At 46.2% G+C, this 27,381-nt stretch overlaps 4 protein-coding genes across 5 annotated transcripts; 1 reads left to right on the top strand and 3 right to left on the bottom strand.

Annotated features, from left to right (window-relative positions):
* Positions 1,891-3,832, top strand: LOC8081754. The gene is made up of 2 exons (XM_002462980.2): positions 1,891-2,944; positions 3,115-3,832. The coding sequence occupies exons 1-2, from the start codon at positions 1,906-1,908 to the stop codon at positions 3,534-3,536; spliced, it is 1,461 nt and encodes a 486-aa protein (XP_002463025.2). The 5' UTR covers positions 1,891-1,905; the 3' UTR covers positions 3,537-3,832.
* Positions 4,432-13,146, bottom strand: LOC8081753 (B3 domain-containing protein Os07g0563300). Of its 2 annotated transcripts, none has more exons than XM_021453199.1 (12): positions 12,640-13,146; positions 12,231-12,312; positions 12,034-12,135; positions 10,729-11,567; positions 10,535-10,631; positions 9,920-10,094; positions 9,230-9,306; positions 8,353-8,748; positions 8,126-8,175; positions 7,756-7,869; positions 6,263-6,330; positions 4,432-5,372 (listed from the first exon to the last, which is right to left on the bottom strand). In XM_021453199.1, the coding sequence occupies exons 1-12, from the start codon at positions 13,023-13,025 to the stop codon at positions 4,822-4,824; spliced, it is 2,937 nt and encodes a 978-aa protein (XP_021308874.1). In that variant the 5' UTR covers positions 13,026-13,146; the 3' UTR covers positions 4,432-4,821. The 2 variants fall into 2 exon arrangements, with proteins under 2 accessions (XP_021308874.1, XP_002460861.2); XM_002460816.2 differs by having other exon boundaries at positions 10,759-11,567; positions 12,640-13,025.
* On the bottom strand, positions 20,849-22,524 carry LOC110432568 (sphingosine kinase 2-like). The gene is made up of 3 exons (XM_021453291.1): positions 21,971-22,524; positions 21,755-21,825; positions 20,849-21,207 (listed from the first exon to the last, which is right to left on the bottom strand). The coding sequence occupies exons 1-3, from the start codon at positions 21,981-21,983 to the stop codon at positions 20,941-20,943; spliced, it is 351 nt and encodes a 116-aa protein (XP_021308966.1). The 5' UTR covers positions 21,984-22,524; the 3' UTR covers positions 20,849-20,940.
* Positions 24,154-27,016, bottom strand: LOC8081751 (elongation factor 1-alpha). The gene is made up of 3 exons (XM_002460814.2): positions 26,859-27,016; positions 25,423-25,910; positions 24,154-25,260 (listed from the first exon to the last, which is right to left on the bottom strand). The coding sequence occupies exons 2-3, from the start codon at positions 25,882-25,884 to the stop codon at positions 24,379-24,381; spliced, it is 1,344 nt and encodes a 447-aa protein (XP_002460859.1). The 5' UTR covers positions 25,885-25,910; positions 26,859-27,016; the 3' UTR covers positions 24,154-24,378.

Below are 27,381 nucleotides of genomic sequence, written 5' to 3'. Positions count from 1 at the left end.
CCTCTTTCTTCAATAAATATGCTGCCACATCAGCAAAATACCATAAATAATATGTAATTAAGTGTCTTGGACTCTGTGATAGAGTCTTGCATTGTGAGTACCCTAACTAATTTTATATTCCCGCGGCGCCGTCACAAACTCTCGTAATCGCGTGTGCTAATCAATCAGCTAATGGCAGTAGTACAGTCGGAGGAAATTACTGAGTGGCGGCGCCGGCACGGTCCTTTATTTGACGGAAATTGTGGCGCAAGAGCGTGTGGCACGCACGAGAGACGTGCGTGTGAGGATCAGAGGAGGCGACACATCGCAGCGGCGCGCGCGGGAGGGGAGAGAGCGGCGGCGGCGGCGGCCTCCGGCCGGTGGTGCTGCCTCTAGTCCCCCCTACGCACAGGCGTAGTTTTTGTGGCTGCAGGTGAAGAGGCGGGCGTGGTAGGCACTAGGCAGGCGAAAGCGGCAGGCTAGGCATACGGCATGCGTGCGCAACAGAGCAAGGGGTCGTCGATCGGATCAGATAGATGGCGAGTCGAACTAGGCCACTCCAATGGATCCACCGGCTCACCACCTAATAAAACCTGACCTAGCTTCCGGCGCATGCATAGCGCAATACGAATCCGGCGAGGCACGGCTGTATGGGCAAGCTAAAGTAGGCAGGCAATCCCTCCGAGCTGCACCTGTACGCTGTACGTATTTGGGGCGCGCCACACCACCGTGCATGAGGTCATCGTGCACCGCGTACGTACGGGCCACACGTATTTCCGTACCACCACGACGAACACCGGAACACGTGTACGCCACGTCTCGACGACACGGTCTTTCGTGACTTCTTTTTGTACGGTAGCAAAGCGAGAGCACATGGTGCGTGCAAGTACAGACCATGCACATAATGTATTCACTATATAATTCACAAATTTTTGGTATCTGTACACCAAACTCTATTCTAATTAAATTAAAACGGCATGTGTTTGTGACCAGAAGGATGCATGCCCCCTCATATTCTTGCCAAAAGAGAATTGCATCTGCTCCTAGCCTCCTACCTCGTCTGTCTATCTTGCTTATTTTTTAGCAATCAAAGATCATGCTTGGGTCCAAATTTATGCACAATTGGCCTAGTGTGTGCATTTTTAATCGGCGTGGCAGACGGCTGGAAGCCTGGAGCTTGCACGTACGGTACGGGTGCAGGACGGCCGGGGAACAGGTGGAGCCAAGAACTCAAGATAGACACGAACACGAGCACTGATACAGCGACACCGATCAGAAGTGGGCTGGGCTCTTCGCCGTAGCCTTGGAAACGGCGGCACGGGCGCACGTCGCCGCCAGCTCGGCCGTGGCCCGGGAGTCAGAGAAAGCGGGAGGCCGCGTTTAGTTTAGGCGCGAGGGGGCCCGCATACGTGGCTGCACGTCAGGCCCACCAGAAACGTGGCCGCCTGCGGCGCGGGCCCGCGCGCCCGCTCTCTCTCCCCCACCGCACCCAACGGTTATTTTTCTGACCGTTTGAACCTCGGCCGCCCGCCGTCCTCCTCCCTCGGCTCCCCCCGCGTCAGTTTCGTATGGAGCTGTGTCCCGCACCACCCAGCAGGCTTGCGGAGTCCGTCCGGGACACACACAGGTTGCTGATTGCTGGAACGAACGAACCCCACATGGCCCAAAAACTGTGCGAATGCAATGCCCATGACACGGTTCCAGCGCTGTCGAACGACGGAACAAGACCCATGCAACACTCACTCACTCACTCGACCCGAGCCGTCTGATCACTGCGTGGCCGGTGGACAGACAGACCCCGTCGTGGAATTCCCGTGGGCGTTCGGCTCCCGGGGAGGTCGCCGTCCACTTGCCAGTCGCCACCGGCCATGGACCCTGGCGTACCCACGGTCACACTCCCCTCCACTGCCGGTCTGCCGCTGGCTGATGCTGATCTCTCGACCTGGACACCTTTCTAACGAAGCAAGCCATGCCCAGGCACAGGCACGCAGACGCTCTACACTACACTACACGCCACCACACCACACGCATCTCCCACCGTTCACGCGGGCCTCATCCGATGGCCCGCGTCTCGCCATCGGCCCGGCCCCCCCTCGTTATAAATTCCTCGCCCCACCACGCCCACCTCCCTGCTCGGCCGCTTCGCTTGCCTCCGTTTCGCTAGCTGCCGCGGACGCCGCACAAGCAGCAGCGGTCGAGGAGACGAGGACACGGGAAGGGTGCGGCACTTGGCTCGTGCTGGGTTCGGGGGGGAGGAGCGCTGGAACCGCGGGCGAGGAGGAGGAGAAGAGTACGGCGGGGAGCAGATCGATGGGGTACGCGCGGACGGTGAAGGCGGCGGCGGCGGCCGCCGCGGCGCTGCTGACGGCCGTGGGCGTGCGGTTCCTGGGCCCCGCGGCGGCGGCGTTCGTGGCGGAGGAGCTGCCGCGCGCCCGCGCCGTGGCCGCCACCTGGCTCACGCCGCCGTACCTGTACCTCGTCATCAACGCCATCATCATCTCCATCGCCGCATCGTCGCGCTTCCAGCCGAGCGGCGGCGGCGGCGGCGGACGTCCGTCGGCACCTTCGTATGCCCCCGCCGCCGACGCCGACGCCATCGGAGGAGGAGGAGGAGTAGCGGGGGAGGAGATGGTGCGGGATGGGATCCAGCCGGCGGTTGCGTTGCAGGTGCCTGCGGTGGTGCCCCTGGTGGCAGTGAAGGCCGCGGAGGTCGCTCCTGTCGAGGAGCCTGTGGTGGAGATCCACACTGTAGCGGTGGCGCCGGCGCCGGCGCCGGAAGACGAGGTGGACGAGGACTTTTCGATTTCGAGGTCGACCTGGACGCCGCGTCGGAGGGGCGCGGAGCCGGAGGTGGCCGCGGATGTGGAGACTGAGGTGCCGCCGTTCGCGGACCTGACCAACTCCAGGGAGAAGCCGCTGGTCTCGGCGAGGTTCAGCAGGAAGGCCGCCAAACCAAGCCCCGAAGGTAACAACGGTTGGTCACGCATTTTTGCAATCCTCAGCACGATTGAAAAGTCTCAGCTTTGGCAATTCTGTTTTCTAGGAATTGCGCCCTTTTTTTTGGTCGAATTCAACGAAGATATAGATACGAATGTTTGTTTGTTCGAGTACCAACGGCAATTCTGGGCATTGCAGGTAGCAGGGCTCTGCGGGTAGCGCGGCCGCGGAAGGAGGAGACGCTGGAGAGCACGTGGAAGGCCATCACGGAGGGCCGGGGCCCGCCGCTAGCTCGGCACCTCAAGAAGTCCGACACCTGGGACACCCGCCCGGGGCGCCGTCCGTCCGGCGGCGGCAGCAGCGGGGAGGTCGATCCAGCGGCCGTCGCCCCGGCGGGGGCGGCGATGCGGAAGGCCGAGACTTTCAACGACGCTGGTGGCGCTGGAAGGAGCAAGGCGGCGCCTCCCGTGCCGGTGCGGCGGGAGCCGTCGCTGGGGCAGGACGAGCTGAACCGCCGCGTGGAGGCGTTCATCCACAAGTTCAACATGGAGATGCGGCTGCAGCGGCAAGAGTCGCTCAAGCACTACAACGACATGCTTGGCAGGGGCAGCCGTTACTGAAAGACTTGCTGCAAATATAGCGAGCTGCGGCTCGCAAGAAGGGTTCTGCCTTGTTTTTGTTCCGTGATCGTTCTCGATTTTAGTTCTTCGTCTCTGTAAGATATGGTTTTGTCAAGTAACTCGTAAATGGTTTTGTCAAGTAAACAAGGTGATAGTGATAGATTTTGCACAAGAGAAAGGACAAGTTTGATTGTACTTGGTAGCAGTGACAGGTGCTGGTTACTGATGCCCGAACATCCCCAAACCTCTTTTTGGGTACTCTAGTTGCTGCTCGTCGCATCCTATTTCGTTGGTTCTTTGCTGATTCTGTGTTCTTCTTTACACTGCTGCAATCAGTGCGGACCTCCTACTCCCCGGCAAGAGCAGGTTCTGTCCCACACTCGCCTGCACTGGAGGTGAGGATGACCGGCCGTGCGAGGCCAGACTTTGAATTCACACAACGCAATCGGTTTACCGACTAACGTCGCACTTGGGCCTTAATCGCGCCATTCAGCCACCGGCCATGTATTTTAGTTTTTGAAGTAGGTTTAACCAGTCTAGTTAGGATATTGTTCCTCAAGTTTGCCCAAACCGTGGTGATAACCTTACAGCAAATCCATCAATACTCGTATAACGTTAGCTTACCTATGACCCATTGTTTCTCTCACAAATTTGTCCCTCGTTGGGTAAACTTACAGCAAATCTATCTACCCACTCATATAATGGTTTTTTGTTCTATTGCATAAGCTAACTCTTAAACTTACAGCTCGTTTTTCTTCTCTTTCTTCGACGTCAGCATACAACCTCTTGTTATACTTGCTCTTAGGCTTAGCTTTAGACGCCAATCTTCATTGCCAGCCCGCAAATGGCATCATTTTCACATAAACAATGGAGCAAACTCGTAAGACAAAGCTCATTCATCCTGAACACACATACGAATGTGGCAATTCCTGCCAACTCCGGGAGAAATATATGCAGGGTACATTAGCAACTTACGGTTTACATTCAGCCGAAACGAGCTGGTCTTGCAATACATACATGCATACAGGGGTATGCAAGGCCCCATGCAACACCTACGGGTATCCTGCCCTATGGTATACACGATAAACATTACCACTGGAGTCTGAGGGAAAAAGGAAACCGGCTCTATGGTATGGGAAGGTAACAGGTAACAGCTACACTAACACCTCACGGCTCACGCCACATCTTTCATAAAAAATGGGTATAGACATTCGGAAGGATGGGTTCGATCGGTTATCTATGTCCACTCACCGGAATGATCAGGCAATCCACGCGACCCACTCTCTTAACTTGGATTGTCTCGGCTCAACAAACCAGCCGTACCAGATTTCGGTGACTGCTCATCATCCCGATCAGGTTGGATGTTCAGGTCAATATGGTTCTTGACGGGAGAGGATGTCACCTTGTGATCCACGGCCATGTCTTCAGCCCCATCGGCGTTTCCATCTGCTTTCCGAGGGGGGCTGGTTGCACTGGCACTGGCTACTGGCGGGGTGGACACAGCTTGTGTGACCTTCTCACTGGATTGGCCTGTCTCTTTCTTGCGAGGCGTATCTGTTGTCGCCTTCTTCTCACGTCGAAGCATGAGCGTCCTGAACCGGCGGCGAACCGTCATACAAACGTTACAGGTGCATGTCTGCTTGTGCTTTGGACCCTTGCCGCTTGGTGGTTGGATGCAGACAATGCATGAACAGCCGGGACGATGGCGAGGATGTTTCGTTGTTGGCTGCGAAGGAAGAGCTTCACCTTCGCCAAGAATTGCAAGGTTTGCAAGTGTGTCCAGCCCATCCGAAGCATCAATAGCATCAGATTCCATCCTCGATTTGGGCTTTTTGGCTACAACAAACCATTAAATACAGTTATAGATTATCGTACAGGTAAATGAAACTTCCAACATACTCCATTCCAAATTGTAAGTTGTTCCGGCTTTTCAAAAAAATCTAAAATGAATTAAAATTTGGAACGGAGGAAGTAGCTTTTGCTACGTATCTAAACATCTAGGTATGTAGGCATGTAGCAGAAGCTATGTAAAAGCCAGAACAACTTGCAATTTGGAACGGAGTAGTAGACATTACACAAACTATCTTACATAGAATAATGAAGGGATGTTATGCAAATTGGGCCTACCTTTAAAATGCATGACTCCCACTCCCTCCATTTCTAAATATATGACCTTTAGGACAAGCTGATTAGTTCATTCTTTGACTGGCTAGCTTGTCCTAAACATCATATATTACAACGGAGGAAGTACAATGCAAGAAATCCCAACACTGCTACCAACAAAAGGACCCAACAGAACGAAAATAAACATAGCCCATCATGTAAAGGGTTGTGCAAGCTCCACCATGCATTTTTCTGAAAACACAAGAGGAGCTTGGATTTCCTTTTAATGCAGCTAAGTACCTAGCTATAGCATGCACTAGGACTGTGGCATGCCTCGTTATCAGTAGTGATCAGCATCTTTCATGGTCCAAACCTTTTCTTGTGTTACAGCTCTATGCAGAGTACAAAGTTCATAGTGGATCGATCCGCTTTTTCTGTATGAAATGCATCTTTGGCATTTTTATTTAGAAAGAGACCAATGAAAATGCAAATTCCACACACACACACACACACACACACACACACACACATATATATATATATATATATATATATATATATATATATATATATATATATATATATATATATATATATATATACAGAGGGCGTGTGTACCATACCATATTTTATAGGAATGATTTCTGCAAGCTCCTCCATACTTATTTCCTGTGCATGTTCGCAAGAAGACCTAGAGAAAAAAAAAATACTGGTGTTTAACCAAATAACTAAGATGTAGTGATGAGTAAACCAAGCAGTTGCAAAATCTATTTATTCAAGATAAACATGACTGCAATCTCACACTAATATGGCAAAATCTATTGTCCAAGAGGTTAAACATCAAGTTCTTTTTGGACATTTTTTTAATCCTAGAACATCAATTTTTCTGGGATGGAGGGAGTAATTAGCGTATCACCATACATGAATATCTTCTAGAACACCCGAGAAATAGAATTAATACTTTCCAGTTTCTACCCAGTGCTAAACACAGTTTAACAGGAAATGATTCCATACAATCCTAAGCAGCTCCAGTGCTCAATTTCAGTAGTGATACTTTAATCCTAGGTTTACTCATGCATAGAAAGCTATCAGCATTCTTCAGCATGCACTTTACATACAGACTCGCATAAAAATTTCCAAATCTATCATAAAAAAATGCATCTAACATTTGGTTCTTGGATGAATCCTTGCCTCGCCTTGAGCTAGCTAGGTGACCAAAGGAAGGTGTTTGGATTTCATGCAACTCATCCTCGGAGTCTACACTGGCAAGCTTTTTGCTTGCTATGGTGGGAGAGCGATTTTAACTCGACCGAGCTGGCCAGGTGAGCTCACTTGTGCAGGCAAGGCTAGGCAAAACTAGTCTGGGAACTGACCTGATTGATGTAATGTGTTTAGCACTGGGTGCAAGTAATGTGTCCCTATGCATAAATAATAAATAATCCCATAAAAGAATACCAAGTCAGTGAAAACTGTAATGTGGTGTTCTGTACAGACATTCTATCTAGTATCTAGTACATGTGCAACTGGATTATGTCAGGAGGCTGCAGTCATCATATACTTTACAGAACATGTTCAATGATGAAATTCTAATTTTGATAACTTACTGAGGAATAAAAATATATGTGCACATGCAAGTATAGTTGCATCAAGTCAATGAAAACTGTAATGTGGTGTTCTGTACAGACATTCTATCTAGTACATGTGCAGCTGGAATATGTCAGGAGGCTGCAGTCATCATATACTTCATAGAACATGTTCAATGATGAAATTCTATGTGATGCCTCTTTTCATATAGCAAATTTCTGAATTCAGATTAAACAATATCAACTGATTCTTTGTCCAACATTTTGCTACAGATTTTGATTACATGTACATGGAATAAATTATTATTACAATCAATATAACATATACATAAAGACCAGATCACCAGACAACCTTTTGGGTTAAGATTTATTTCCAATTACACCACTTTGAATGAAATGCTTTGAACGAAAAAAAAAAAATACTTTGTCGACTTGTGGGACCCATGGATGCAAAGATGATTCATCATGTTTTCATATGCCACAAAAATAAAATGGGCACAAATTGCCTTAAAGGAACATTGAGAGAAGATCACCTTTCTGGATCCCATTTATTGTCAGAGCAGGTCCATTTGGAGGGCAACAGGGCATCTATTGGGAGTTTCCTCCATTTGGAACAATCCTCACATTGGGCCCATTGATGGTCCGAACTGTTAAAGTATTGTTAAATTAGTGCCACTGATTCACTTCATAACTCATATCTAGGAAGCATTAACAGCTGATTACACATTGAATTTGAACCACTTCTATATAAAAACACAAACAAATAGCAGATAGCTTGATACGCATGGTAGGAAAACAAATGGTATTAGCATGAACATCAACAGAAGCAGTTAACGTTCATCGCACCCAATTTAGATTAATAGAAAAGTCACACTTAGAAGCTTTTGAGTTCAAAAAAAATACCCTGATTTATCTGCTACAAAATAAGTCTTCCTTCCAAGTACCGGTGGCTCCTGAAAAACACACAATTTCAATACAGAAACATGTGTGATTTATTCTTCTGTATTAAGCAATAAGAATAAACAGCAAAAGAAGCCAAGCATGCAAATATTGTCCTTCAGACATTCTCAGAAACAAGTTTCAATTTCAGAATGCAAATCCAAAGTAATGTGTTGAAAGGATTGTTATACCTCATATTCCTCGAACTCATGGCCATCAACAATAACAATGGATGGTGCCTTAGGAGGAGGACGAAGCAATTCTTGTGCTTCCTCCCACGTTATCTTCAACTCCATTGATTCCTCATTATCCATCCGTAATCTTTTATTCTTTTGACCAAGATTAGTTGTTTTTCTCTTGACAGAACCTGGGGAAGAACTAGCAGTTCCTGGCCCTTCCTTCTGTGTTAATCCATCCTTATCCATTTTCAATGCAGTGGCTTGTTCCACAGGGCTAGAACTTTTGGTCTCTATGTTGACCTTGTTTTGACGGGAAACTGCAGCATTTGGACTAGAATCTGCACCAGAAACTTTACCATTTGCTTCTGAAGTTGCCGGGGCACCATTGGCAGGCTTTGTAATTTGCTCCTGTTAAAATGAGACAATGGGCGAGGATTATTTTTAGATTAAAACTTTAACAGCCTGTAGAATACTAATATAGTTGAAGGGATCAGATCTTTAAAAAAATATCTGCCATTGTGATACAGCATGTATTAGAATTGAAGGGAAAAGAACTGCTCAAGAATATTGAAGAAAAAATAAATTTAATAATCAGGAATGTCTAGCCACCATTGAGGGGAAAGAACTGCACAAGAATTCAGAAGAAATCATAGGTGAGCTTGAATCTTGAAATTAGAATAGTACAGCATGCAAACCAAGTTGTGAAGATTAAATGGGTATGGACAGTAATATGCATTTCATCATAAGCAAACACTATTCGATGCATCTGACTTATCAGTTCAAAAACAGTATTAAGTGTGTGCAATCAATGTGCTAGAGGTTTAATTTTTGAAAGCCCTTTTTATTTGGAGGAACAATAAGATGTAACTAAGTACTTCAATGTGTATACCTGTTCAGAAGAATTATTAGTTGCCTTCCTAAAGCCCATGATCAATTTCCCTTCTGGATCTATTCGACTGAAGGTAACTACAGAAAAAAATAGCATAGGGTTAATAAAACTAGAAAAAACATGATAGCTACAAGGATAACGAAAGAAGTATGGAAAATAAAACAAAACCTACTTGGAAGATCATAAAGTAATAAGATTATCATTGCAGCAAAAGATCAGACAGGTCACATATTTATACTCAATCCATCCCAAATTATAAGACGTTTGACTTTTGTGACACCAAGCTTGATCGCTCGTCTTATTCAAAAATTTGTGCAAAATATCACTTCTTTTGTCGTGGCTTGGTTTATTAATAATAGTTCTTCAAAAATGACTTAAATTTGACTATGGTTGCATATTTTTTTTGAATAAGATGAGTGGTCAAATTTGAGGTCAAAAAAGTCAAACGTCTTATAATTTGGGATGGGGGGAGTATTTAAGACATGCAGTGGTGATGGGAATACATATACATAACTAAAACAAATGTTTATCTCATCGCGTGTACATGAACAATTTAGACATGTGCCCCTAAAATGGGCAAGCTGAACCCCAAGTAATGGACTAGGACATTTTGTTTATGTATGTTTTGCCATACAGACACACTACATACTATCTACTATAGTATCAATTTGTCTAAGAAAAGATATGTACCTGTGTCGCCTGCTTGTAACTGCATTGCCTGAATGCAAGGTGTGACACCCTCCAATACATACATCCTGCTATTGTTATTTGGCCAGAAACGGAATTGGAATATCCATTCTTTACCACTGGCATCCTGAACCTTTAAAGGGAGCCCTTCAGGTTGGGAGATCGGAGGGAAGTATGCCTGTCCAAAATGTTATTTTCCCATTAGGGAACTTTTTTGGGATAAGGCACAAAAAAAAACGATCTTAAACAAGTGCTACTTTAATTAGTGTATAATATGATTGTACCCCACGAAAAGAATTCCCAACAGAGTTGTCTTAAACAAGTGCTGCCTTCCATAGATACTACGTGATTTAGTTACGCATCCGACCAAATTTAGTTCAATAACTATTAACAATTTATGACATGGCCCAGGATAACAAACAAAGATAAATTTTAGCTCATAGATTCATAAAACTAAACTTTCTGACATGGCACAAGATAAGTGGTAAACCTATTTTTCATATTAAAAAACACACACATCGAGAAGCAATTTTCCATGCCCAATAACAATACACCATAGGATAATATAATCACAGGGAATTTTCAAAACAAAAAATGGCAATCAAATTAATAACTCACCTCAGCACACTTCTTTGGCAAAACTAAACGACCAATCCGCCCAGCATCACTAGCACTTAACATCTTTTCAAACAAAGGAGTAATAACAGAATTTGAACTGTTTGAAAGTTAAGGGAAAACTCAATAGAATTCAAATAAATAACATATCTACGAGAAGTATGAATATAGAAAGTAATATCTTTAAGGAAAATTACTCATTAATGCAAGTAGAATATGTCGGATACTCGCTAGATAAGTGCTGTAGCTCTTGATCTGTTATTCTAGGCCAATAGCGGGGAAGTAACTGTGATCTCGCCTTTGCATCCATTCTTGGTCTTCCATTGCGCAACTGTGCTTGGAATTCATTATAACCAGTCACAGTGTGAGAATAGAATTGTTTCTGCAATGAGGAGGAAGCCATTTGTGCTTGCTGCTGACTAGGTGCAATTCTGATATGGTCTTTCTGTCCATTCTGTGATGCAAAATTAGAAGCCAGACCAACTGAAAGGGATGGTGGATCATCCTTTAAATTAGACGGATGATGTGAATCAAGCTTGAAGCCAGCATCTGCACTTGTAGAAGCTTCTGGCATTGCCACTTTTCTGGAAGACAAAGAGTCGTTTTCTCCACCAGGGTGACTAGGATCATGAAGATTATTTGGATGTGATCCATCTCTGTGATAGAGGGTATAAGAGTATGCTGGATCCATATTGGTGGGCTGGCCATGCCCATTGGGATCTCTCTCCCTTATAATGTGGTTCATGCCCACAGGAGTTGTTGGTCTGTCATGCATGTCATCAAATTTCCTTTCCTGGGCATGAATAAAAGTGCGCCCAGGAAGTAACTTTTCACTACCACTAGGCCTATCAAACTCAAAAGCTAGACGCTGCTGCAAGTCTGACTGTACACTGGACATGCTCCACAGGTTAGTCTGTCTCCACTGACTTGAAATTTGCCCGGCAGGAGGTCTCCAGCTCTTCACAGGAATGTCTCTTCTATCAGATACATTTTGAGAAGTATGAATAGGGGCGGTCCATACTGGACTCGGTGGTGCCTATGAAGCACAAGCGCCAATGGTGGTCAATCAGGGATCAAAACATGAACTAAATTTGAAGAGAACATATATGATTAAACTCCCACTATTCAGTTAATATAATAAATGGAAGCCTCTTCAATATGCAATCGATATTCTCTATGTAAATAATTGTCAGCTTCAGTAAATAGCATTGGCATGGTCTCAATAAATATGTGACATGACATCCTTGACATATTAACATAACTAAATAAGTTAATTAATGGCACTAGCATGTAGAAGCAGGATATTACCAACATATTATCCACCTAACTAATGCTGCCAACCAAATAGCAGCATGTCTGAAACCTCAAAAACTCAAAAAGCCAGCAAGCAGCCATGGGTACAAGTGGCTCATGTTGCATGCACTTAACACCCCCATCACATCGTCCCCAATCCCCAATAATAGTAAATGCTCTTGACAAATGAAAAAGTTTTCACGACATACCATGGCAGCACGGGTGCTCCGAGCACACTTGGCGCAGTCAACCCCACCAGCGTCGCGGAGCTGATACTTGTGGATGGACACGATGCAGCCACAATGTACCCTCTGCTCAATCAGAACACAAACCCCTTGCAATCAGCAGGTACAAAAGCAGAATGACCACCAGTAGGCATAATCAGCATGCAAGAGAAAACACGTACCCTCCCGCAGGATTCACAGTTCCTCCAGCCGCCCTCTTCGGAATGGAACGTTTCGCAGTATATCCCCTGTTCAAACTGAGAACTGGCCACAGAGCAGAGAGCGGAGAGTAGCAGTAAGGCACATGCATGCATGCATATCACGAATAAGAGTCGCACGCAAGTCAAAGCACCCAAACAAAGCACACCAACTTTACATAAAACCCCCGCGTATCCCACGAAATCGCAACGACGTGGCGATCACTCCACGTAGATCCGGTGGGCGCCATAGGCGAATCCGCCCCCGACGGCGCGAGCTTCCCCGGCACGATTCGAGCATGCGTGACGGCTCGCCGACAGCGCGATTGAGCGGAGAGGGATGGGGAGAGGGAGAGGGAGAGAGTAAGTTGGTTAAGAGGGGAACGGCACGTACTAGCATCTCCCGCAGAGGTCGGCGTACACGGAGTAGGGCGGGCCCGAGCGGACCTTCCAGCCGCGGCGGCCGAAAGAGTTGGGGTCGGGGTCCTTGCAATAGGAGTTCCAGCAGATCGGGCCCCGGTACAGCGGCGGCTGCGGGCCCAGATTCAAGAGCTGCGCCGGCGTCGGCGGTTGCGGGCCGGAAGCGCTACCCGGCGGCGGCTGCTGCTGCGCCTGCGCCTGCGGCTGTGGCGGCGGCGGTTTCGGCTGGATAGGCGGCAGCTGCACCGAGATGGGGGTCGCGGAGACGACCGTCGTGGGCACGGCGGTGGGGGGCGCGGCGGCTGGCGGCGGGGGAGGCTGCGCCGGCGGTGCCTGCTGTGGCGGCGCCGGGGACGACATGGTCGGGCGCCACACCAAGCCGGCGGCCGCGCTGTGAGGCGAGAGGGGGGGGTTTTTGGAGGGGGCGTGGGAATCGTGGGGGAGATAGGAATAACGACGATGGGCAGAGGACGAGACGGGAGACGGGAGACGGAGGAGGAGGTGAGGAGAAGGCTTTTAAAGCGGGCCGCAGGAAAAGCAGCGGCAGTAGTAGTACTAGCGTCGCTGCTGCTACGTGTACACCAAACTCCCCTAGGGTCTCACCACGCCACTGCCAGGACTGTGTATATCTGCACTAGTAATTCGAATCATTTCCCTTAACCTTTCGTTTCCTAAACCTAGTCCGCATTTTTTTTGTTCACTAAACCTGCTCTGTTTTCTTCTAGGTTTATTATCACTGATTGATAACCTAAATCGTGAACGTGACAGCGTTGTTCGCCGAGAGCAACCGAGAAACCCAACCACTCTATCATGTCGTTATCCAGAGCTTGTAGGCGATATGTCTGGGTCGCCTAGCGGATTTTTCATCTTCACGTAAGTCCCGCGAGAATCGTGCATGCATAGAAATAGTATTATTATATTATTATCACCTTCGTTAAGTCATCATCCACAAAATAAAACGCCAAAATACCGAAACTAAAAAGGATTTGTTGACGATACCCTCAAATAAGACTTGTCAATAAGCAACTCTTCTATATAAATATATAGATAGAGTATTCAATCCGCCCCGCCTGCAAAAGTCAAACGGAAACGGATGAAAACGTGCTGGATCCACCCATGCACGTTCAATCCCAAGCCCTCCCGTCGTCCCGGCCCCTTCTTCTAAACACGGCTGCATGAGGCTGTAAAATAAACTAGCGAAAAGGACAACCCTGTTGTATAATCTCAATGCAACCCACATCGAACACCAACGTGATGGCGCAGGAAAAAAAAATTATATTTCATATTTTAATTTTGCTGGATGCTGATATATGATCCCTGGCAAATGAATACTCCTAAAAATCAACAGTACTAGTACACCACAACCGTGCTGTAGAAGAGGACGTACGTCGTTACGTACGCACGCTAGCTTGCGACGCAATAATGGAGTTGTTTTAGGCGATCAGGCTCGGACGAGAGCGGACCCATCGATGCGAGGCGCAAAGGCGCGGTACGCCGTACGCGTATAGCGTGTAGTAGTAGGAGCGCCCCGCGCGCGGGGTCGCGGCGTGGAATCGGGCAACAGGCCAGGCAGAGTCGGACGGCAACGGGCATGGAGGCGCGCCGGTGCACGGTGCGCTCGCCCGGTGGCACCCCACCCCTGACCCCTCGTGCCCCGCGCGCGGACGCCGGACGGACGGGGCTGCAGCCTCGCCTCTCGCGTCGCCCTGGCTCGATCGGTGCCGTGTCACGGCCTCGCCCCCGTCGCCGTAGCCCCGTAGGCGATAGATAGGCGCGCCGGTCCTCCTTTCCGCTCATTTCTTTGCCCATACCACCACGTCCCAACGAAACCAAGCATGGTGGTGGTTCGCGACGAAACCCTTGTTTATTCACTTCCGCGTTCAGCCTGCAGTATTCGTTCGCTCGAACTAGCTAGTGGTGGTGGGACCGCGCGCGGGGTTAGTGAACGAAACTACGTGTCGTGCTAATGCTTTGAGGTCGATGACGACGAGCGAGAGCACCCGGGCCTGGCTGGGGACGTCGCGATCGTGGCCGCAAGGCGAACAGGCCGGATCGACGCGCCGGGTGTACGCGTCTACGCACGAAGATGGGGGGTTAGTTGGCTAGGGAGAGTGGGCACCACCTGTACGTGTCCGAGAGCGCGCGCGCACGCCGCATGCAAGAAGCGCCCGGCTTTCGACCGATCGATTAGACGGATAGATCCATGCATAGTGATCGATCCGATCCAACGGCGTACCCTGTACGTGTGCAGTTACGTCTCACCGTGCCAATTCCTCTGGTGGGGACGAGAATATATACGATTGGACGCGCGCGAAACGGTCCATACGTACGTGTGCGTGCTCTAGCATATAGTACTGTATGCGAGAGGTTCAGCGACGCGAACGTTTCTCATTTGTGTGATAATTAAGGAGAGATGTGGGGCAGTGTTTGAGAATACATAGCAGGTGCCTAATGTAAAAGTATCGAATTGATCAGCGAAATGCAACCATTTTTCATCGAGTGCTTGAGAGTTCCATGTTCCTCTCCATAGTGGTTGGTTTTCAGTGGTTTCCATCTCGTGGATCACATGTCTTTGCGAAGTTAATAGGATGGTTGGTTCGAGGAATGAGTTAATCCATTATTTTCTCAATTCTCATTTTTTGTTTGGTTTGCGGAATAGAATGAATTAAACCTATCTTATTTCTCGTAAATTAATAATTAGCACTGTTACGAGAAATAGAGTCATTCTATCAAATTTAAAGAATGGACTCACTTGATGCACCACCTCATCTAGAATAATGCCTTGATTCCTCAAACCAAGTACCCTATAAATGATATGTGTCATTCCTAATTCCTAATATATCGAATCATGTATCACAAGATTTGGCCTGTATTTAAGAATGCGTAGGGAATTCTTATATGTACTTAGCATTAATTATATTGACGGTTTTGGCTACGACATCAATGGCTTAAAGGTTACTAGCTACTCCTTCTGTTTCTTTAGATGTCGTACTAGCTTTTTGCGGAGAAAAATTGGAAAAGCGTGTCGTATTCTGGTGTGGAGCTTTGGTGTGAGAGTCATGAAACTAAACGTGTGTCGCACATACTTCCAAACTTAGGTTCTTATTTTTGTACCAAAGATGAATACAACATCTAAATTAAACAAACACCTATCTCATGAACACAACATCTAAAAACAACACATATCCCATCATTAACTATCTTCTTGGTTTGTGTACCAAAGATGAATACAACATCTAAACAACTGAGGAAGTACTTATACATGCATCGGTAAATCTTTGCCATTCCATGAAACAAAAATAGATTAAACAACACCTATCCCATGTAAACTATCCAAAGCGATCATTTGCATTGAAGTATATCAATTTTGCAAGAGTAGCTTGATTAAAAAATATCCAGAACTATCATTTGCATCATAGTGAATCAATATCGCAAGAGGTAGATTAATTCAAGTGTTATGCATGAGAGCAAATGTGCTACACATAGAAGTAATTGATGTTCTATTGTTCTAGTATCATAGTGATGAGATCCAAGTTCTTTCTGCATAGGTTGGTCTCCTCAAGTGTGGTTTCCATTTTGCGAGTCATGTGGTCTTTGAAAGGCTTAGCAATTAAGATGCACCCCTTGTCCTTTAATCTATATCTATATCTCTTATATTGATAAACCCCACTAGCTAATTCTCTTGACATGCAAACCATCCACATCATCATCCACTTGAGCATCCCACTAACTAAATCTATTGTCATGCAAAGCGTCCACATCAACATCCACTAAATCATCCCACTAATACATTACCCCACCATGCAAAAGTGTTCACATCATTATCCACTAATAAATTAAACTAATACATATCATTTATCTTGCATCTATGTTATTCACATTAGCAAACTAAATCAATTTCTTAAAATATGATTGCCATGTAAAGTAGAGGAATTCCAAATAATTTGTGGACAAAATATAACATCCACTCTTAAAATATGAAATAACATTGAATTTTATGCTTTTGTTATGTGAGCACATATTCTCCCCTGTAGGTACTGTTTTGCTTCTATATGTTTCCGACTTCCATTGTGTATCACATGGTTTCTTGTGGTTCATAAGATACACAACTGAAATGGTCAATAATATTAATATGATGCCAAAAATTGTGTAACTGAAAACACAGATTTTATTTAGAAACGTATTAATAGATCTTAGCAAGTTTTTATTTATATCCACCGGTTTTTACATGGGGTAAAATAGGATTTCGAGAGATCATATAGCTAAAACAGCTTGTTTTGGACTCTGTGGGGGTATAAACCCCTATACCCTCATGGGTCTATATGGGCCGCACCATCAGAGGTGGCTCGGCCCACAGGATGAAGACGTGCGGCGCACGACTGGTCGGCGTGCACCGCAAGGCTACAAGATATTGTACCAAATAGGATACTTTGCTTGTAACTCTGTCCCTTCAGGATATATAAGGAGGGGCAGGGGTCCCCTAGAGGACAGATTATACACATCATATTCTCTCAACACAAATCAATACAACCAGACGCAGGACGTAGGTATTACGCCAACTCGGCGGCCGAACCTCGATAAAAAGCTTGTCCGTGTCTTGCGTCACCATCAAGTTCGTAGTTTGCGCACCGTCTACCGATAAACTACTACCGTGGGTATGCCCCAAGGTAGACTGCCGACTAGCTTTCGTCGACAGACTCTCAACTGAACAGAGGAGCCTCCTTTGCAATGCTAGTTCTATCATGACACAAAACCAATTATTGAGAAAAATTATATACACCAAGAACAACGCATGAACTTAAAGAACTACAAATCTACTATCATGAGTATTAATTAATAATGGATTACTTAAAGAACTACGAAACTACTCAGGGACAGTACAGGAGTACGAATCTACAACATGCATGCAAGTGCACCCACAGCAGAGTTATTAATCACCATCTGGAAAGTTAAACGATTGATTAATTAATTAATGGATTGGATTACAAAAGAGTTCGTGCGTGCAAACCCGGAAGCAGCAACAACCTCGCTCGCTCGGTCGTCGCTCAGATTCGCGCGCGCGTCCAGTCATTTTATCGAAAGAAATGGTAGCCTGTTTACTTGTCACCATCAGATATGCCAAAAGGAACCATATGATATAAGCCTTGTTTAGTTTCTAAAAAATTTTGCAAAATTTTTCAGATTCTCTATCACATCAAATCTTTAGACGCATGCATGGAGTATTAAATATAGACGAAAATAAAAACTAATTACACAATTTGGTCGGAATTGACGAGACGAATCTTTTGAGCCTAGTTAGTTCATAATTAGACAATATTTGTCAAATACAAACGAAAATACTATTATTCTTATTTTGCAAAATTTTTTAAAACTAAACAAGGCCATAATATATGAAGAAAAGTTAAAGAAACGTATAGCTGTTAAACGAGAGGAAAAGAAAAAACGGCATGGATCGATAAACAAGAGGACGGCGGGTGCCGTGCCTGTGCGTGGATCGGTGCATGCATGGCCCGCAAAAGACGCATGCATGCGTGTGCGCTAGAGCCACTGGATGTTCGACGGCCGGAGTCTCTGTTGCCATGCCTGCGAGACTGTGTGTGTGTTGATTGGGTTTGCCTTGATGACTTGCCATCACATAGAAATTGTTTTTCATTTTTCAGTTTTTTTTATTGCGTAGCCTGGTGCGCTCAAACAGAGGCAGCACCTGTAGCACCACTGGCCGGACGTGTGATTATCAATCGGATCTCCACAGTTTGATCCGGGAGAAAGAAATTAAAAATCATATTATTTTTTTATAAAAAGGAAATTCTTATTGCACCCACGTCTGGGAGAGGCTGGGATGGGAACGGAGGGAGATCTATTGTAGGCTGGGGCCAATTATTGTTATACAATTATATAACATATAAAAATGTTTCAGTGCCTGGCAGTATGAGTTTATAATATAGTCATAAATATAACTTTATTTCAAATGGCCACACAACAAGAGGTTGCATAATTCATATGGTACCCTCTAGTGTAGTAGGCCTCCTTCAATTTTGGATCCATGTTCTTGGGAACCAGGTATCCTAACAGACACGATCTAATTTTAGCTTATCCTCCTCCTGTGAAGTATGCATGATTTGAACGAGTATTATTCAATCCGCAGCACACGTTCATTCCGCCAACTCTCTCCTCACTGATAAGCAAAGAATACTATATCACGGTCGTCTCTCTGCAGTCCGCAAGACTCATCAGCCTATAATAAATAACGTACGAATAGTAGAGTTGTAGTAGTACAAAAGAGACAGGAACGGATGGATGGATCGACCAGCTGGAGAAGCAATTAGATGGGGGCTGGAGCTGGATCGCATCGGCAATTCGATCGGCATCATATCCATCGCCCATCGTGTAGCCGGATATGTATGTATCCGTCGATCCATCGCGGTCCCAGTCGGCCTCCCTTGAGAGCAGAGGATCAGTGGCGCAGAGGGAGAGAGAGAGGACAGGAGTAGTACATGCAGATACAGAGGAGGACTCTGCCACGGCAGCTCTTCCGCATGCATGGTGCATGCATGTCACGCAGGCCCGCCCCCCAGCCCCCCTTTTGAAACGAGGCATGCATGCATGCATGTGCCACCTGCCCTGCCATGCATGTGCCAGCTAGCCCTCTCGTAGTAGTACCATGCATGCATAGTCTATTGTCGATTGTCGCTGTAGCAGCAGTAGTACCACGGTCTCTCCCATCACTCCATGCGTTTCATGCATCCAGCCATGGTGTACGCCCAAAAGCATATAGTATTTTTTATAAGGGACTGCCCGTTCATATGGCGGCAGGCAACAGATGTGCGAAAGCCGGAAGGTATACCATGGTTATCACCGATAATAAATCATGAGCTCAATTCCAAATCTATAGAGTATTTTGGCCTTGTAAGATTTATTTTGTGATTTACAGACAAACTGTGTAATTAGTTTTGTTTTTATCTATTTAATGCTTTATGCATGTGCGACAAGATTTGATGTGATCAAAAATTTCGAAAAGTTTTTAGGTTTTGGAGTGAACTAAACATAGACTTTATAAGCCTCTGCAACAGAGAAAAGAAAATACTAGGATCGGATTAGCGTGAGAAGTCGGGTCCAGTCCTATCTGCCGACACGTACGCCCAAACCGAAGGGAATTAAAGGCCCGTGCCGCACTTATCAGTCGCTTGCGGTTGCCAGCGGGCGGGCGAGCATCGCTCACAAAATAATGGCGTTGGCGCCCGCATGCACGTACTACTCTCAAGCACGTTGCGGAGGCCAACGCCACTGGCCTGGCCACTACGGAGTAGTATACGCCAATCAAGGCGGGCCTTTTCCTTTCTTTACGACCAGGACCAGGACCAGCCCAGCACCCCCCGCGGCCGCATGCATCCGCATCCGCCCCGGCTGATGCCAAGGCAAGCCCGAATCCTCCGCGTCACGCCAGAGAGGCCTCCCGTCCCGAGTCCAGTTTCAGTCCCTAGCACCAGAAACACACCGGTCACCGGATCAGCTCGCGTGTGCGAGAAGCCAAAGCCGGTCACGCTCGGCAGCACGCTGCGCTGCGCAGGCAGGCAGGGGGAGACTGGGCAGCCGATGCGCTGCGTCCTGGCACGGTGCCACGGCGAATTCCGTTTGCCTTCCAGTCTACCCCCTCACGTGACCCCTGCAGCAAGGTAAAAAAAGGACCAGTCGGCCAGTCCAGAGCGGGCGAAAGTCGTCTCTTCATAGCTTGAAGCCTCGCGCGACCGCAATTTGGTATTCTGGGTCGAACAAGAGTAAAGAGAAAATGGTTGTGCATTTTAGGCAGTGGTGGTCGTTGATTTGATGTCTGTCTCTGCTTCAGCTTTTTTGCACGAGAAGAGCCTCTCAACCTCACATTTGAGTTTGTTCGAAAAGCTCACCGACTAATTATGTTATCTTTCCGTTCTAAATTATAAGATATTTTGGCTTCTTTCTAGATACGTAACTTATATATATAGAAAGGCCAAAATGTTTTATAATTTGAAACAGATAGAGTATTTTTAAACATCTTGTGAGGAATGTAATTCAATTGGTTCCCCGTCTGGGACAGGGAGTAATAGTTCTATCAGCCTTTACTATCTGATCGATTGCATTTATTTGCTATGTACAATACGTTAAACAAAAGTGCCTTAATACAAGCATAATGATGTCAGACTTTGATAAACAGAAAGCTGGTAGTCTCATTTGGCAATGTTGCGAATCCAAGAATTTTGTTTCGTTTTTACAGTTTGGTGCAAGAATCAAGAATTGAGAATCACATTGTCATTATCCAATGCCGTCTGTTAATCACTGCAGCCCAGGCCGTCGATTTCAGTCGCCTGGCAGCTGGGATTGAGCTATTATATAGAGCACCATTCAGTGATCTCCATGCAAGATCAGCTTCTTTGATCGACGGGCCTACAGTCACACCTTTCACAGTTGCTGTCAGTTGCTTTGTCTTCTCAAAATACTTTGCTAACTCCGTTTGTTTCACAACTGGTAGTTTGCTCCACATGATGACCAACTTCTTCAAAACCTGGTCCTGGAACAAAAAGGGCATGCCCATTTTACCATCGCAGGTTCGCATGCGGAGTAGTAGCTAAAAAGAAGCTGCATTGCACATGGCAGAGCACAGTGCGAGCTTTTACAGATCCAAAATTACCCTGAGAAAGAGTAACATAAAGCCATAAAAGGTGCTACAGAAACTTTTGCAATACGAGATCAATATCATCTGCATCTATTATGTTACGTTTAAAAAAACTGCATCTATTATGTGCACTAGAGCTCAACCAACATATTGTGGAAGTTTCATTCTTTCAGGTATGTATATAACTATGATCTTTTCTTTTATGGCCACAATGCATGCACACACATCTAAATAAAGCTATACAACATTTACAATAATAAAAAAGACATTTCTAACAGTTTGAACTTGGAACTGAGTAGTAAAGAAAGAGATGCATCTGTCTCGATGATGAGCATCTAATTTCTGCAGCACCTCTTTGTTAAGTCCATTATATATATAAAAAATACAGAAACATACAGATATGAAAAATAAAATCAAGTACTTGATAGGGTAGAAAGTATACATAAAATTCGAGGCAAGCACTTCCCATCCACCTATACTTCTTTGATCCAATATCAATATCAGCCACTAGACCTGCAGTTCATAGATCATTTTCAGGCTTGTCAATTACATTTTACTGTAGCAAAACAGAAAGTGACAGAGCAATCTCTGAGAAAGGTGGCCTAAGTTCTCAACTGTTGTTTGCAAAGAGTTAGCATAGAGACTATATGCTGCATACCCCATGTAAGCATCAGGACACTAAAGAACCTTGTCTTTCCCAATTTCCCTGCATAACAGAAGTAACATCAAGTGCACGTTTATGACCTGTGTAACAGAAAGAAGCTGCATCAGCAATTGTTCAAACACATAGATGGGTGAGATAATGAAGAGAGATGACGGGGCTGCTAGATGAAAGGTGACAAAAAACGTGGAAAAAAATACTGATCTTTGATGATTGAGCAGCATGCAATAGAGATTGTGCCATTCCATTTCCAGTACCCATTGCACATTGTAGCGCGTGAAATGTCTGCCTAGAGCACTAACAACAATAAAGTGCACAGATGCTAGAAACTGAACAAAAACTGAAAAAGCTACAAGCTCTTGAACTTATCAGCTAGAATATTATGGCTAGCCAACAGTGTTTTTTTCTCACAACAAATCAGCATCAGCCGCTTTTACAGGCAACCGAACAGGGAACCTTGGTTAAACAAATGGTCGCGTATGGAATGAACCTAAGACATAGTACTACTCACTGATGTGCATCATTACATAAATATGATAAAGGAGTTGCTATGATAATGTACCTGCAGAATGATCCCAAGGGGTACTTTTATTGCTGTTTCCCAGTCCTCCCTTCGCAGGAGACCATTGACAACCTAAAAACGAAACAAAATAACAATAAGAGAAAGAACCAAAATATAGCAAGCAAGCAAATAAAAATCAACAGTTCTCAAATATCTGAAAACATGAGAATTTTCAGAGTGTAACAACTTGCATAGAATTGCATTCGCATACGGAAAACGTTGTTCTTTGCTAACCTCAACCAACAGACCATCTCCACTGACACAAATGACGCCATCATACTTTCTAAGATCAAGTGAATGTGCAATCTCTTGAGCATTAAGGCAATGCTTGGTTTCTAAACATGTTTCACAATTTGAAATTAGATACAGAGCAACAGGCATCACAATTATAATTCCAAAAACACGATGAATAAACATAGACCACCAAACCTAGCATCGTATAAAGCACACCAGCAGCTTCAGTGAGAGGGAGGACTTCATTCTGGAAAATACTCTGTCCGCTTCCGTTTCCGCCTAAGGGTTCACTGTAATAAACAATCTCTTTGGCCGGCATGTGACAATGTTGCAGGAAGAATACCTAAAGGACCATGAGTAGGTAAAACTATTGTTTCTAATTCAGTTGTTAATTTAGTATGCTTTTCTAAAGCAGTTAGAGAAGCTTGAACTAGTACAGAAATATGCAGAACAAAAGAGGCACTGTCAATGATAAATAAATGAACAGAAAAGGTCCTCAGATATTTTACATTGATAGCTAGGGATGCAAGTCATGTTTTTAGTCGTTGGATCGACCCAAAACTTGATAAAATGAACTAGAATGGCATGCCACGTAATTAATTTTGGAGAGAAAAATGAAATTAGCTGACACATAAAACACCATTGGGTACCCATTTGCATCCTAATTGATAGCCAATGAAACTCTCAAGGGTGCTGTTAAATGGCAACGGTGACACTGAAAGGAACATTCAACCAAATCTCACAAAAGAAAAAAAAAATGGGCCTACAGAGCAGGTAAGCATAACATTACTACTGCCATCAGCTGCATTGCATGAAATGAACAGGCATCAGATTAGACAGGCATATCACATCGGCGCCGCCTTCGACGCGAGGGAGGCGGAGGCGCGCCGCCGCCGCGCCCGTCGGTGCCGCTGGATGAGCGTGGAAGACCGGCACCTTCTTCGACGCGCGGGAGGCAGAGACGCGTCGCCGCCACGAGCCCTCCGCGGTGCTGCTGCTGGATGCGCGTGGTAGATGGTGGGCGGCGAGGACGAACAATAGGGAGGAGGGTGCAGACTTGCAGTGCAGCAGAGAATGGTATTCCCATAACAAATACTTGGCAAATAATTAAAATATGATAAATAAAAAATAACTATTATACAACTTATAAGTTAACTTGTACCCAAGCTGAAGAGTGAAGACTTCATCACGGACATACACGAGATGAGATGAGTAGATGTACTAATCGATGAATGTGACTAAAAATACTTGGCAGAAAAAGTACGCCTTGCTGAGTACCAAGCACAACACACACAACAGGTTAACTGCTGGGCGTTCATGTGTAGCCATTAGCCCAATTAGCCAAAAGGCAAGCAATCGGCATCTGCACATGGCACGCCTCATAGAAACATCAAACATGTCACTGATAAATACTATTATAATGGTAGGCATATTATAATGGTAGGCAATCACGAACACAACCGTCGACACATACTGTAAAGACACTGAACCATCAAATTGTTCTTTTGTAACTACTACTAGCACCACCCAACAAAATAGGGACACTTATTTGACATGTATATAATCCAACCAGCAAGAAACCAGGAACCATGGATATGCAGGATCATCATCATTTCTTCTTGGCAGCCGCCTTGGTCACCTTGGCTCCCGTCGGGTCCTTCTTCTCCACGCTCTTTATCACACCGACCGCAACCGTCTGCCTCATGTCACGAACAGCGAAGCGCCCCAGTGGAGGATACTCCGAGAAGGTCTCCACCACCATGGGCTTTGTGGGGATCATCTTGACGAAGCCGGCATCACCATTCTTAAGGAACTTGGGGGCGCTCTCCAGCTCCTTGCCCGACCGCCGGTCGATCTTGGTGAGCAGCTCCGAGAACTTGACGGCGATGTGGGAGGTGTGGCAGTCCAGCACCGGGGCGTAGCCGTTGCCGATCTGCCCGGGGTGGTTCATGATGATCACCTGCGCGGTGAAGCTGGCAGCCTCCTTGGCGGGGTCGTCCTTGGAGTTGGAGGCCACGTAGCCACGCTTCAGGTCCTTGACCGCCACGTTCTTGACGTTGAAGCCGACGTTGTCGCCGGGAAGCGCCTCCTGCATCGACTCGTGGTGCATCTCCACCGACTTGACCTCCGTCGTCAGGCCCGTGGGGCCAAAGGTGACCACCATGCCGGGCTTAATGAGGCCGGTCTCCACACGGCCCACCGGGACGGTGCCGATGCCGCCGATCTTGTACACGTCCTGCAGGGGAAGGCGCAGGGGCTTGTCCGAGGGCCGCTTGGGCTCGTTAATCTGGTCCAGCGCCTCAAGGAGGGTGGGGCCCTTGTACCAGTCCAGGTTCGTAGACCTCTCGATCATGTTGTCACCCTCGAACCCAGAGATGGGCACGAAGGGGATCTTGTCCGGGTTGTACCCCACCTTCTTGAGGTAGGAACCCACTTCCTTGACGATCTCGTCGTACCGAGCCTTGGAGTACTTGGGGGTGGTGGCATCCATCTGATTTAGCAGTAGTTCAGTTAATTTGCAGTATACACAGATAATTATTAACAGATAATATTGCAGTATATAACAGATAGTTATTAGCTTTCATTACGTATATACTAGACATGTGCAAAAATCGGCAGATAAAATGCATCAATCAAACTTTCAGATTTTTACCTTGTTGCAGCAGCAGATCATCTGTCTGACACCAAGAGTGAAAGCAAGGAGTGCGTGCTCACGGGTCTGGCCGTCCTTGGAGATACCAGCCTCAAAGCCACCAGTGGTGGAGTCAATGATGAGCACCGCACAATCAGCCTGGGAGGTGCCGGTGATCATGTTCTTGATGAAGTCACGGTGCCCAGGAGCGTCGATCACAGTGCAGTAGTACTTGGTGGTCTCAAACTTCCACAGGGCAATGTCAATGGTGATGCCCCTCTCGCGCTCGGCCTTGAGCTTGTCAAGCACCCAGGCGTACTTGAAGGACCTCTTGTTCATCTCGGCAGCCTCCTTCTCAAACCTCTCGATGACACGCTTGTCGATGCCTCCAAGCTTGTAGATGAGGTGGCCGGTGGTGGTGGACTTGCCGGAGTCAACATGACCAATGACCACAATGTTGATGTGAACCTTCTCCTTCCCCATGGCAACGGGACCAGCTGACTAGCTAGCTGTATTCACAAACATCAGCAGAAGGATACATAGAGAACGCAGTCACACAAAAATACTAGTTGATAGATTGATTTTTTAGCAGTAAATTAGAAGCATATATACATAAGCAGACTGCTAGATTAATTGTTCTTTTATTTAGAATAAAGTGATCAGGAAAACAGAGACAAAACAGAGACCCTGAAGTCAGTATTCATCCATAGTAATTCATAGCAACCGACCTGATTATTCAATACAATTGCCAAATGAATATACTATAAAGAAACATACAGCAACAAAAACAGTAACAGATATAAGCAGGTTATGTGAGTGAGTGGTGGCAATCTGACCTGGCAGTGGATCAAATTAAACTGGAGATGCAGAAACTAGAATAGAAGCACCCAATAGGATTCGAACCTATATCAGAAGGCCCGGCCCCTTCCGATGAGATAGGAGACGAGACCCTCTGTCTTTTCCATTAGACAATGGGCACACTAGTCGCATCTCCAGTACCAGTTTTGGATTTAATCAAGTGTGGATGATGCCATGATATATATTATGTGTATACCAGTTTTGGATTTAATCAAGTGTGGATGATGCCATGATATATATTATGTGTATCATAACTATTTGATTTGATCTATCTGCTTTATTATCAGAAAAGTAAAAGAAAGAAAAACGATTGATTGCTGCGGGACAAGAGCGATCGGCCAGCACAAGATTTTGGGTACTACTAGTATATGCATGGAGGACAAAAGCTATGGAACAATTCTGCTAGTATACTAGTACATATGCGTGGAGGATAAAAGCTAGGGAACAATTCAGAGAAATTTGAAGACTAATAATGAATCGAGCATCAAAGAATTCGGACAAAACTTGATAGAAACAATTGAATCAGAACCGTGAATGATAACAAATCAAGCACCCCGCCCGGATCGGAGGACGGAAGAGGAATCGAGCGAGTACTTTACCTCGATGGGGGGAAGTCAACAGACAGAACCAACAGGGGAGGGGATCGAGGTCGCCAGATGGGTTGGAGGCATCGGATGAAGGGCTCTGTTTATATAGCGCGCCCCCCGCGCCGCCGCCCCCCGCGCGGGGACCGACCTGCCCGGCGGCTAGGGTTTGCCGTGGCCGTGCGATTGTCATCATGCGAACAGGAACTCCTCCAGCTTTCGTAGCGCCTACGGACGGCCCTGCCTTGGCGGCTACCCTGCCCTGGGGCCCACTCCACCCGCGCTGCCTCGCGCGGTCACTCGTTCCATACCTTATCTTTTTCTTCGTTCGGGAAACGGCGCTTCCTTTTTTGAAATCAAAAGAAAAAAAAATATGTGAAGGACGGTGCACTGCTAGGCTTCTTGATCGCGACGGCGAGCCAAACGGTAGTGGGGAATCTGTCGTCGGAAGAAGGGTCCAAAATCCCCGTACGGGCTCGTTGGAAACTCGTATAAGATTTAAATCATTTCATATGTTTTGGAAGAGACTAGAGTAGAA

Source organism: Sorghum bicolor, chromosome 2 (genome assembly GCF_000003195.3).
Source record: "Sorghum bicolor cultivar BTx623 chromosome 2, Sorghum_bicolor_NCBIv3, whole genome shotgun sequence".
Lineage (NCBI taxonomy): Eukaryota > Viridiplantae > Streptophyta > Magnoliopsida > Poales > Poaceae > Sorghum > Sorghum bicolor.
The sequence above is the reverse complement of the archived record's forward strand: the minus strand, read 5'-3'. Positions and strand labels throughout refer to the sequence as shown.